Raw genomic sequence first — 12105 nt, forward strand, 5'->3', positions numbered from 1 at the left:
TAGGAGGTTCTGGTTCCAGCCTTCCATACCAAGTCCTTGACTGGGATGGAGAAATCCAAAATTCAAAGTGACAGGCTACCTTTGCTTTTGATTAGGTAATTGATTAGGTTTTATATTTTTGAGTTAAACAAGAGTACTTGTTCCAAATATCCTGGGGCGAGTATTTCTTCCTGGCAAACTGGAAGGTGTAGGAACACACCATGCATCATTTGGCACAAAAATACACTTTGTAGCAGTTAAGTATCATTCCCCCTCTGTGCTAAAGGCCTACCTAAAGGCAAAACAATACTGCAATTGCAATTTACAGTAAATAAAATCCCTCTAATGTGCATTGGTCATGTTCCAAAAATACCGTTGGATATGGCTTGGGAAGACTGCCTCATTTTTTTAACCTGCACTGAGGTAATTCTAAGGAAATGCAGTAATGCAACCTTAATAATCTGTGGAGCCTTGTAAAAACCTGTTAAAATTATGTTCTTCTTGCATAATGGCCAGCACATGAGACAGGGACAAGCTGTGTTGTTCTGGGCTGAAAGCAAATGCATTTGTAATTTTAGGGGTAATATATGAGTGGGGGAAAATACCATTCATTCGCTTTCTCAGAAACATGCAATACCATTTCTGTAACACATTATTCCCAGAGTAAAAGTGAATCTGTTACTGTACCTGTCACAGAAGTTGGAAGGGTGTTTGACTTTTTTAGCTGCTCCCTTCTTTCTAGCCTTGACACAGCAGTCTCAATTTTCTTCTCCCCTTCTTGAGTTGTAGATTTCTGCAGTGTGCTTGTTTTGCTGCTGCTGCTGCTTTTATTATCTGACTGATTACTTAGAGCAGCCTAGAAAAGAAAAGAAAGGAAAAACTGCTAAATGAGAAACTGTCAGGTAATGGCTACAAGTAAGAGATGTCATACTTGATGCTTTTATTCACCACCTGTACCTTCTTTAACCTTCCTTTTCAGCAAAGGATCAAAAGACTCTCATACTTCTAAAAATAACAGTTATTAGAGACTGTAAAAAAAAAACTGAACCCACAGTTATATTTGTCATGTTGTCATTTCAGTCAAAATATTGAAGGGTTTGAGCCAGCCATACCTGTTAAAGACAACACTGAAACACAGTATGCACCTGTGGGCAACTTCACACCCACTGCTGTTTTATTCCACCAGTTACCTGTGTCTGCGATTCTGCACGTGTCCTTCAGAAATTTGGATCTCATAAAAACATCAAAATATACGTAGCTGTCAACATAATCTCCCTTTTTACTTTCTGTGGTATCTATACACAGCATCACTATTTGTATAGCATCACTTCTCTCCTGTAAGTGGAAGTGTTTTTCTTACTAATAGAAAACCACAGGTAGTAAATAGCTATTTGGAGAACAGGAAGAAGTGATACTCGAATTCAGTGCTTGCTTTAGGCATTTGGATGTGTCACATGATGGCTCATTTCATTCATCTGCATTTTATCCAAATAATAGGCTACAATAAAAATAAATTCAAGCTTACTAATATTCACCTATAAATGAGTAATCTAGCTGTTATTCCCAAGCATTAAGGCTTAACATCTTATTTATTCAAGCTTTGAAAAAAACATGTTGCATACAATTCTTCTGTTCCATCACTTGCACAGTGGTTATGCTTATGACTGCCATTAACTAAAACCTGATATTAAGGCATCAGAATTTATCTTAAAATTGTCACACTATTGCACAGTATTTTCTCCCGGAGGTCCCAGTTTTGAAGGGAACTCCAAACTTTCAGACTACTTTTTTTTCCTCACTGTTGTTTTAGCTTTTATGAAATCTTACAAACCAAACATTAAAAATAAAACCAACCCCCTTTCACATAATAAAACTAGCTAATAGTTATAATTATGGTATCAGTGTTTCTAATGGACAGGTTTTTAAAGATTGTCTACATTTTCTTTAGCCAGCTTCTCTGCTTGCTTCGCCTCTCTGGCTTGTCTCCTCTCTTCCCTTGTAGCTTGCTGCTCACGAAATCCCTTTTGCTTCTGCAGCGCTAATGTAATCCAAAGCGGTTGTGAAGTTTCAACTTTTTCCATCAACTTAGAGCCATCTAAAGAGTGCCTGCTCTGGAGGACGGGCTTTTCTGAAAGAAAACATGACAAGAATCGGTTGAGCAATGCACATCTCTTGTCTCAAGCAAACCCATACAGCTTCTCTACCTTGTGAAGACACTGGAGCTAAGCCCACAGAATGCCATGCCATTCACAGACCCCCGTGGACCCTTAAGTCAAATCCTGAAACAGTTTTTATGCCCCAAGAAGAACTCCTAATTCAACACACTCATACAGTTGTCCAGATTTATCTTTCTTTGTGTGTGAAAAAGGCTACCTCAGACAGACTTACAGCCTTATTTACTATAAATATTCGCACAGTATGAGATATTTAAGTGAAAGGGATACGTATGCACTGCTTGTTTATAACTCTGATGAAAGGGATCCAGCCACTATATAGGCACTTCAGTTCCCTGGTTTTCCAGCCATAATTAAGGGAACAAGAGTATCCGAACTTCAGCCAAAAGAAGGGGGCTGAAATTATGTACTCCTGTGCAGGGGCTCCTAAAAAAATGTTGGGGGGGGGGGCGTTTAAATTGAGTTTTGGGGATCTTAAGCAGTTGACTTTCTGTACCCTGCATGGAACTGGGGCTAGAACACAGTATAGATCTGTGAGTGGCAGGGAGCAGCACCAGGGTGCAAAGGTGCACAGGGAGCACTGAAACCCTCAACTTTGGCTGTTCTCCCAGGCCAGCAGCTGTGCCTCCAACTACTTTCTGTAAATCCTCATTTAGAAATGGAAGTGAAAGGAAAACATGTAGAAAATGTAAAATAAAAAGCAGCAGTTCCACTGAGATATGGTTTTAGAAGAGTCTTGATGCTTGCAAAATTCAAGAACAGAAAATAATTGGGATTTCCCAATTAAATGCAGAATTCCTGCCTTGCTCTTTTGACTGTCCTTACACCGAAAGGGTAATTTTTCCTCTTTTTCCTCTTCTTCCTACTCTGTTTTTTCCTCCAGTACAGAATATTATTTCAGAACAAAGGGGCTTTCAACCTTCCTCTGAAGAGCCACTATGGCTACTGTAATTGTTGCTATTACTGAAGAGTGCCTATGAAACACAGACTCCTGTGCTCAGATCTATTGGGTTAGATAGACAATTTGCTCAGAATAGGCACTATAAGGGGACCTAGATCTTGATATTTTCCACACTAGATAATATTCCCCTAAAAAATAGAAACAATATAATGTAAGTTATAAAACTTACTAGCGCTGCTCTGATGACACCATTACACATCATAGAATCCTAGAATTCCAGGTTGGAAGGGACGTCAAGGATCACCTGGTCCAACTGTTCTTGGCAAAAGCACTGTCTAGACATGGGGTCCAGCAGCCTGTCCAGCTGAATTTTAAATGTCCAGTACTGGGGAATTCACCACTTCCCTGGGGAGATTATTCCGATGGCCAATTGCTCTCACTGTGGAAGCCCACAGAGTCTATCCTCTCACTAACAAGCTATAATACCCTTACCAGGGAAAACACACACACTTCAGTTACCTCCTTGAAATTAATTCACTTAAGCTGGTTGCAGTGGCCACAGCGAGTCTGTGTGTTTCTGAATGTGAGAATGGGAAGTCCCATTCATTCAGACAAGCCTCAGCAAAGCAGTGGTATTCCACAAATAACATGCCAGGTAAAAATTATACCAAAGGTCTTCCTGTGAATCTCCAGGATCTCATTTTGGAAATGCAGACAATAGCTAAATGACCTTTACAAAATACATACCTTTTTTCAGCGGCTCAGGCTTTTTGTCATTTTTTTCTCTCCATGGAATACTTATAGATGGGAAAAATGACTTCTTTTCCCTGATTTCTTCCTCTTCATTTTTGTTCTCATTGGATGGTGTGGGGTGCACTGCATTTGCTCTGTCTTCTTTTCTCCAGCCACCATCTGATTCAGCTTTAACCAGCTTTTGCCCTAGTGTATCAGCTAGGTTTGATCTGTTCATTTTAGAGAGAGGAGACGATGGCGGTGTCTGGCTGGTCGGCTTTGGAGCTAAAGCAGGTTTCTGTGCGACTGGTGACTTGCACGCTGGTTTCTCATGATGGAGTAAAGCACTCTGGCCGGTGGCTGGTAGGACCACTGGTGTGCCTGCTGGATGTGAAATCTCCACCACAGTAACTGAAGAGTCTTTTGAGTCTTTTATATTAGTAGGGATGTTTGCCCTCCCCATGCCAGGGGATGTACTCTCCTGTGGAGCAAAAACAGAGGATTCTTTCTCATCTTCTGTCGTAACTAAGGGGTCAGGCACGCCATCAAAACTATCTCCTGCACTGTATCTTTTCTTTTTCCTCTGCTCTGCCTGTTGATCATAATGGAAACGTAAAGAGTAGTTTGTCCTTCTTAACTTTATCCCAAAAGGAGAAACATTTTCTTCTCCATTTGGTGCTGGTTTATCTGCTTTTTTGGCGCTGTCACTCTGCTGATTTTCCAGAGGACCCTGAACTTCTGGCTGGGATACTTCTTTACCTGGAGAATGAGGAAAACTTGGAACAAGGAAAGATGGAAGATCTTTTGCAAATTTACAGCCTTCTGTGTTGTCTGCCATTTCTCTGTGGGATTCCATTTTCCCCTTAGCTTTTTCGGCTAAGTTATCCTTAAAAGTGGGAGCCACATCCTCCTTTGAATCAGTGGATGAGCCAGTGATTCTTCCTACGGCCACTGTTTCGTTGCCTTTTGCTGCACTCACATTCTCAACATCCGAGTTGGTTTTTGAAGCTTCTGAAAACTTCTGCCATGCAGGTGTTATGGAGAACTTTGCATTAGCAGAGAGGGTCTTCCTCAAGTTGCCATGGGAAGCACCGCGTCCTCGGGGCGTCCAGTCATCACTGTGCCTGCAGACACTCACTCGGTCCCGCTCGTTGTACCTGCTGTTTTCTGCGTTCTTTAGGATTCTGGAGCGGATGGAGGCCCACTCAGCCAGCACAGCCTGGTTGTTCAGTGCCTCTTGTGCGTATTTCAATTTGCTGCTGCTGGGCTTGGGATCCTGTTTTTTTTTCTGGGCCTTCTCTGGTGAAGGAATATCCACATTTTTTCTCTCCTCTGTTAAGCCAAGTAATGATTTACAAGCCGTGTCCTTTATCTGGTTCAAGTTAACTGCTGTGCCACACAGCTGTGCTCCAGTAACCAAAATAGCTGTATGGGGCACACACACAGATGACGGGAGCGTATGAGAGCCCTTGCTGACAGTGTGCACCCTGGAGTCTTTGACGGATGGAGAAGAGAGTCCTGCTCCTTTGACAGGCATGACTGGACTCAGATTTACTTTCTGAAATATGATCTGTTTATCTCCAGAAGACACTTGAAACGTGAAGGGTCTGGATGCAGTTTGTCGTTCATCTACCTCTTGCCACCTAAGTTCTTCCCCTATTCGCTTTTGTTCCTGAGCCTCAACTTCTCTCTTCAGTTTCTGGGCTAGGACTTCTTCTGCTGTTTTATTCCCTTTTTCTGACTGCTTGAGTTTTGGGGATCTTGAGCTTTCTTGGAGCTTCTCCTCTACCGGACGCCTATCAGCCCCTCCAGAACACAACTGATCTTTGTCCTGTTGCTGTTCCAAGGATCTTTCTTGTTGGTGTTCCTGAAGATTTTGTCCGTCTGTGTCTACCTTCTGCTCTTCCACCTTGTTCCATTCTTGCTCATCTTGTTCCTTTTGCTGCTTTAGTTCATCTTGTTGCATACCCTCTGCACTTTCCATGTGCATTTGTTTTGTGAGTCTGTGTTTTCTATGTTCTTCCTGTTTCTTTTTCTTACCCATTACTTGCTGGGGTTGTTCCTTCTCTGTCTTTTCTCCTTTCTCCTTCAAGTGCTGCCTTTGTTCCTCTTGTTTCATCTGTTGTTTGAGGCTCTCGGCTTCTTTCTCCTGCTTCAATTTTATTTCAGGTTCTCTCTTTTCTAGCTCTCGTCTCTGGTTTTCTTCCTTATTTTGTTCCTTGAGTCCTTTTTGTTGCTGTAGCCAATTTCTTTCTTCTTCCTCTTGGCACAGTTTTTTAGTCTCGTGTTGCCTTAATTCTTCTAGCTCTAGCCTCTTCTGCTCCTCCAGCTCTCTTCTCTGCTTCTCCTCCAGCTCCTTGCACCTCTGTTCTTCCTGTTCCTGGTGCTTCTGCTCCTCCAGTTCTCGTCTCTGTTGCTCATCCCTGTCCTGGTGCTTCTGCTCCTCTAGCTCTTCTGTCTTTTTCTCCTCCAGCTCTTTTGGTTTCTCCTCCAGCTCTTGTCTCTGTTGCTCATCCTGTTCCCAGCACTTTTGCTCCTCCAGCTCCCGTCTCTGTTTCTCCTCCAGCTCTCGTCTCTGTTTCTCCTCCAGCTCCCGTCTCTGTTTCTCCTCCAGCTCCCATCTCTGTTGCTCCTCCAGCTCCTGCCTCTGTTGCTCCTCCAGCTCCCATCTCTGTTGCTCCTCCAGCTCCTTCTGCCTCTGCTTCTCCAGTTCCTGACACCTCTGTTCCTCCAGCTCTTGTCTCTGTTTCTCCTCCAGCTCCCTTTTCCTCTGCTTCTCCAGCTCCTGGCACCTCTGTTCCTCCAGATCTCGTCCCTGTTCCTCCTCCCATTCCCGGTAGTTCTTCTCCTCCAGATCTCGTCCCTGTTGCTCTTCCAACTCCTTCTGCCTCTGCTTCTCCAGTTCCTGTTGCCTCTGCCCCTCCAGCTCTTGCCTCTTTTCAGCCTCCAGCAGTCTTGTCTCCTCTTTAGGGCTTGTTTGCTCTTCTGCTTTCAAAGATGTCTCTCCTTCGAGAACATACTGCCTCCTCTCTTCTTCACACCTTCTCTCCCGCTCTTTCTGCATCTGCTCAAGCTCTTGGCACCTTTGTTCTTCCATCTCTCTTTGTTCCTCCATTTCTACAATCTGCCTTATCCTTTCAGCCTCAAAGATCCCCAAGTGATCTTCAATTCTTTTCTCCTCTGCCAGCTGAAGCTGCTTCTGTTCATCTCTGCTCTGAATTAGCTTGTCTGCTATGATGTGTCCATTATAACCTGGGTATCTGTCTCCATATAGTGGCATGTCTAGGTCATCTGGTTCAAATTCTGTTATTGTTAAACTTTGTGATCCCTAAAATTGGAAGACAAGTTTGGAGTTACTGAACATTGCTTGTTGATTATTCTCTACAGCGAACAAAATCAGTCACAAATGTGAAACAACTTTTTGAGTTTGCTTGGGGGTTTTGTCCTGTTTGTTTTGTTTAAACAATGATTCAGATCCAGAGCCAACACACCCACCCCAATTCATGGATCATAGATGCCATGGCTCTCACCTATTCAAGTGATAGCCTTTAAAAGAAAGAAAACATTCCAACAGTGATAACAGTTTAACACTAAATACTGAATCACCATTTGGTGTACATGAGCTAATCCAGATTGAGACCTGACATTCCAAATTTACAGGAGCCCAAGGAATAGAGCACAAGCTTCATACGCCTGTTCTGCTATTTAGAACTGCATCCTTTAAGCCTGAAATAATTAGCTGTGCTTAAGGGCATTGTTTTGCCAGTTCTTTCATGGCAGATCTAGCTGCTACTTGCAGAGACAGAAGCTGTTGCCTGCAGAAAAGAGCTCTGTGATGCTAGCCAGGAAAGAACACTGCTCAGGGAAACAAATTTGGTTGCTTTTCCCAAATCCTGAGCCAGTTTATTTTCCTCATTAGGTGTGCGGAGGCTCCAGTTCTATTGCGTGAACCATGACACCATGCATGGGCAGAGAACCTTGAGCTCACAGGCAATGCTGTGCTCTGCTAAGGCACATGCCAGCTGCTGTCTGATTCTCTGTGCTTGCCCTACAGCCCTGGCTTGTGGGTTCAATAACAGCGATAAACTGAATGCTGACTACCTTCATAGGTTACTCCTTGTCTCTGTAGTGACATGTAAGTCACTCTGTAAGATGATTTGCACCTGAAGAGTCTTTCCCAGCGCTTTCCCTGAGGGAAACATATCAGCTAATGCTCTGTCTAGCTATCATTTATTGAGCCATCATTTGGCTCCAGTTAAATATTCTGTATGAACAAGAGGCTTTAATTTAATTTCTTCATTGCAAGAATGATACATGCAAGTACAATGGTGTGGAAGGAAGGACAGTGGCTCTCTTGAACCCTGTATCAGTTGAACAGTCTCGTCTCATTTACAAGCACTAGTAAGATGTCAGGATAAAAACCAAAATATCTATGCGGTAAGTGTTCAAAGCTAGAACCTGGTAACTCACCCTGTAGCTGTAGCAAGAGCTGTGTTACTCAAGTCTTACTCTTTCTTACAAGACAATGATATTATCATTGTCAGAACCCATGCCAGTTTTAGAGAACCTAAGTTTTTCCCCAAGCAAATTCTGCACTATTTTCCTGTACCCAAGGAGAATTAGCAGTGGCAGATATCCTTCAGACCTTTATGCCCTGAAGTTTTTACTATAAAAACTAGAACCGTGAAGTTTTCCAAGTGTAAAATCCTAGTGGAAGTACTTCAGTTGTAAATAGTATTTGTTCAATTGGCTATATCAAAACTTCTTGGCATCTTTTCTAACAATGTTAATCACATTTTAGGACAGTCCTCTGCCTATAGCAACTCCTGGTGCACTATGTTATGGTTATATGGTACCCAGCTTCAAAAGTAGCTCCCCTCCTCTCCCTGTTTGACCAGTGGTTCAATACCTTTGTTAATCTCTTGTGCTTCCTTGATATCTTCTGCTTTTTTGGCTTTACTGCCAGCTTGTGTTTAGCTGCACTGTTGTCTAGACGAGCAACAGCCTGGGGAACCGCATCCAAATTGATTGTTTCAATTGTGCCAGAACAGGAAAATTGTCTTTTTGGCCGAGATGATTTGACTGGAGTGACCTGTTTGTACCATAAACACACAAAGCTATTATTAAGCTATCTGTTCCATTTAAAGTAAATAAATAAATAACACACACATACAAAAAGCCTTCGCCATTTTGAATTCAAAGGAGTTATTAGCAGAGAAGTTTTCAAACCCCATTTTTCCATTATACAAATCATGAACTTTGGACATGAAAGTCACAACTGCAGTATTTTAGATTCCCAGGACTACACATGTTAATAATTTCCACTTAAAATTACTTAGACCATTCTAAGTGAAGGTTTTTTCACGGTTTAGCTCCACTCTGAAGTTGTTGGGAATGAGAAGGACAGAGGCAGAGCTTTAAGCAACATCAAACACTGGGACATTCTAAAGTTTGCTCTATCTTTAAATAATTTAGATTATGCACTTTAGGCAAGAGCAAATCAGATTGACTTATCTAAGCATTATAATAGAACAGCTACAGAGCTTTACTATCTGCATGGGAGATGCCTGCGGTACTGGATCTCAGACTGGCACAGTACCTGCAGAAAACTTTCCCTCCACAGTCGTATGGAGTTGTCCAAGCTAGCACCGAAGGACAGCAAAAAATAAACTAAGACAATCCTGGTTTTGATTGGTTATTTTTTTCTCTTGGCTTTCAAATATTTGGGTTCAGAAAGTGCAAATACAAGCAATGTGATTTAGTGAGACTCCTCTCATGAATAATACACTGGAACTGTACGTCTAGACATGCAAGTGAGCCTGTCATCAGTCTCTCCCGTAAGTCACCCAGCTATCATCTTGAGTCTTGTATTTGGCACAGTCCAAGTAGAAAAAGAATACAGAAAAAAAATAAAAGAAGAAGAAAACATCTTCTGTAAGGAAAGAAAATCACATACATTGTTTTCAAGACAGCTCTGTAATCTTCTGAGGTTAAACATATGCTAATTGGGAAGCCAATTACTTAAAAGCTGATGGAACATTTTGCATATGCTTATTGAATTACATGCAGGCATAACAAAATAGTAGAAGTACTTATGAAAATTATGGCTCTATGATTAATACATCAAATACAGGAATGCTGCAAGACTGGCAGAGACGGCTGTTTCCTGCAATCAACGCTTACAGATTTCTCAATCTTAGTTATTGCTTATTATGAGCCCCCAAAGTGTGTAACCTTCACAAACCCTTGGATGATCAATGAAAGAATGAAACATGTATTAAAGCAACAACTGACTGTCAGGCTTTTAATAACTAAAATTAGGAAGCAACTCAGTGCAAACCAAGTGTAAACATTTTTTTTACCTTTTCTTCCAGTTCATACGCAGTTGCAGGCAAAGTCATTGTTCTCAAAAAAGCCGGAGTGTCATGAGACTAGAAAACAAGATTACCACAGACAGGTATTAAAATATAAAAGATCTAATGAACATGCTCCAAAGGACTTATGAAAGCATGTATGTTAGGGTAGGATTTTTACCTTGTCTCTTGTACTGGGATTGACAGACACACAATTCTTGTTCCTAAATGCTGTGAGCTTATCTTTGCTGCTCCTTGAATCACTGCTTTTTACACAGAAGCAGTTTCTACTACAAGAACTACAAAGGGCATTAAACTCATGTTTCCTTAACACAACCACCAGGTTCCAACCGAAAAGAGCACAGCTTTGTAGGATTTCAATCAGCTCAGTTTATTTTTTCCTGACCTGCACCTAAAGGAAAACTATAGGGACCTCATCAGGCCCTACCTCTGCTACAAGTTTCAACTCCAGGTTCTTGATGTCTCCTCTTCTTACAAAGCAAACCAGCCCCCCTCCATCACTTGAAGCCTGTCATTCACTGTGACTCCTTAGCTACCCTCCCTCTCCAAGCCATCACAGAAGGTGATTTTTAAGGTGCAGGGGTTGAAGCTGCATTCATCAAGCCCAGGAACACTGGTTTTAATCATTATATCACAGTATTAGTTCATAACTTAATGAAGGGTGCGGTCCAATTACACCAGGTATCCATGGTTGTTGGTATAAAGCCTAAAAAGCCAGCTTTACAAATACAGGTTAAGTGAAACCCAGAGCTCTTGCCATTGATCCAAGTTACTCAGGAAAATCCTAAGTCACAAAGCAACACAGGAAACCTGTTTGAAGTGGAGCAGTGCTGTGTGGTCCTGGCTACCAGCTCCTAGCAGAAGCTACCCCATCCTCTCAGGACCTATGCAGACAAACACACAGAGGAGTTACAAGGCCAACAGCAGAGACAGGAGCAGAAACCAGGGAAGCTGCTGTGCACCAGAAATCTCTGATAAAGCAGGTAATGAGTAGTGCATGGAAAGAGAAAGGAAAGTACTGAGTGCTCTGGCTGACCCTATACACGTAGTGTTGGTTTGTCTGTGTCTGCAGCCTCCTCTGAGTAGGGCTGTTTGCTCCTTCAGTACTTGGAAAAAGAATTATGCAAAGGAACATTCATTTTGTTTTTAAAACCTAATATTTAAAATACTACGTGGTCAGGACTGCCTCCTTCCTCATTACACAAAGAAACTCCAGTGGATTTTTACTGCTTGAATGAGTTTCTCCTTCGAGCTGGAGGTCAGTAGGTGATCAGTCTCCTGCAGGACCTGGCAAGAAGTCAGTCTGCAGAGAATCTGTGTTGGTGTCAAACACAGTACCCTCTCCTAGTACCAGGGTACATAGCCAAAGCCTGTCTGCAGCCCCACAGCACTCTGCTCTCTGAGATGCACAGGATGCTGTTGATACACCTTAACTGATTGTTTCAGAAGGGAGTAGTTGTGAAGCAGAAAATGTATATTTTACTTTGGCTTCATTTTTGGCCTTTCAGACTCTGAAAGGTGCGAGTGTGCAGGTCCAGCCCAAATGCCTGGCTCCGTGACATGTCTGACCACAGCCATGAAGGACGTGGTCACAGGGGAGCTATGTTTCCCATTAAAGAGGGGTGAAGAATTTGGGCCACCTCAGCCATAAGTCTCCCTTTTGTGTGTATAGGCATGAGCTGCAGAGGATAGTTATTGCCTCTGCCTTTCACACAGCTAGTACTAGCGCCAGTGAACTAGAGTGGAGGCTCATGTCCCAGTACCCCTCCAGGATCTCAAGGGCTGCATGCACATTGTGAATTGCTGCATGCCTTTCCCAGGGGTTCCCAGGCACAAAGTCAGCCTCCTCCAGGCAGGGAAGGATGTCCCTCTGTGCCCTGTGCTCCCATCAGCCATTACAGTGACACACAGAACCAGTTTTGCTTGGAGGATTTCCAGAGAGCTT

At 42.6% G+C, this 12105-nt stretch overlaps 1 protein-coding gene across 1 annotated transcript in view; it reads right to left on the reverse strand.

The window, feature by feature from the left end:
- The window catches only part of CRACD (capping protein inhibiting regulator of actin dynamics), a 39143-nt gene that overhangs the window by 4990 nt on the left and 22048 nt on the right, over window positions 1-12105 (reverse strand). Inside the window, exons 4-8 of the mRNA XM_065696911.1 lie at window positions 10149-10217; window positions 8696-8878; window positions 3802-7114; window positions 1917-2107; window positions 667-835 (exon numbers count right to left, since the gene is read on the reverse strand). Of these exons, the coding sequence (XP_065552983.1) occupies window positions 667-835; window positions 1917-2107; window positions 3802-7114; window positions 8696-8878; window positions 10149-10217 (3925 nt within the window). The remainder of the gene's footprint in view (window positions 1-666; window positions 836-1916; window positions 2108-3801; window positions 7115-8695; window positions 8879-10148; window positions 10218-12105) is intronic.

This window comes from Lathamus discolor, chromosome 1, assembly GCF_037157495.1.
Source record: "Lathamus discolor isolate bLatDis1 chromosome 1, bLatDis1.hap1, whole genome shotgun sequence".
NCBI lineage: Eukaryota > Metazoa > Chordata > Aves > Psittaciformes > Psittacidae > Lathamus > Lathamus discolor.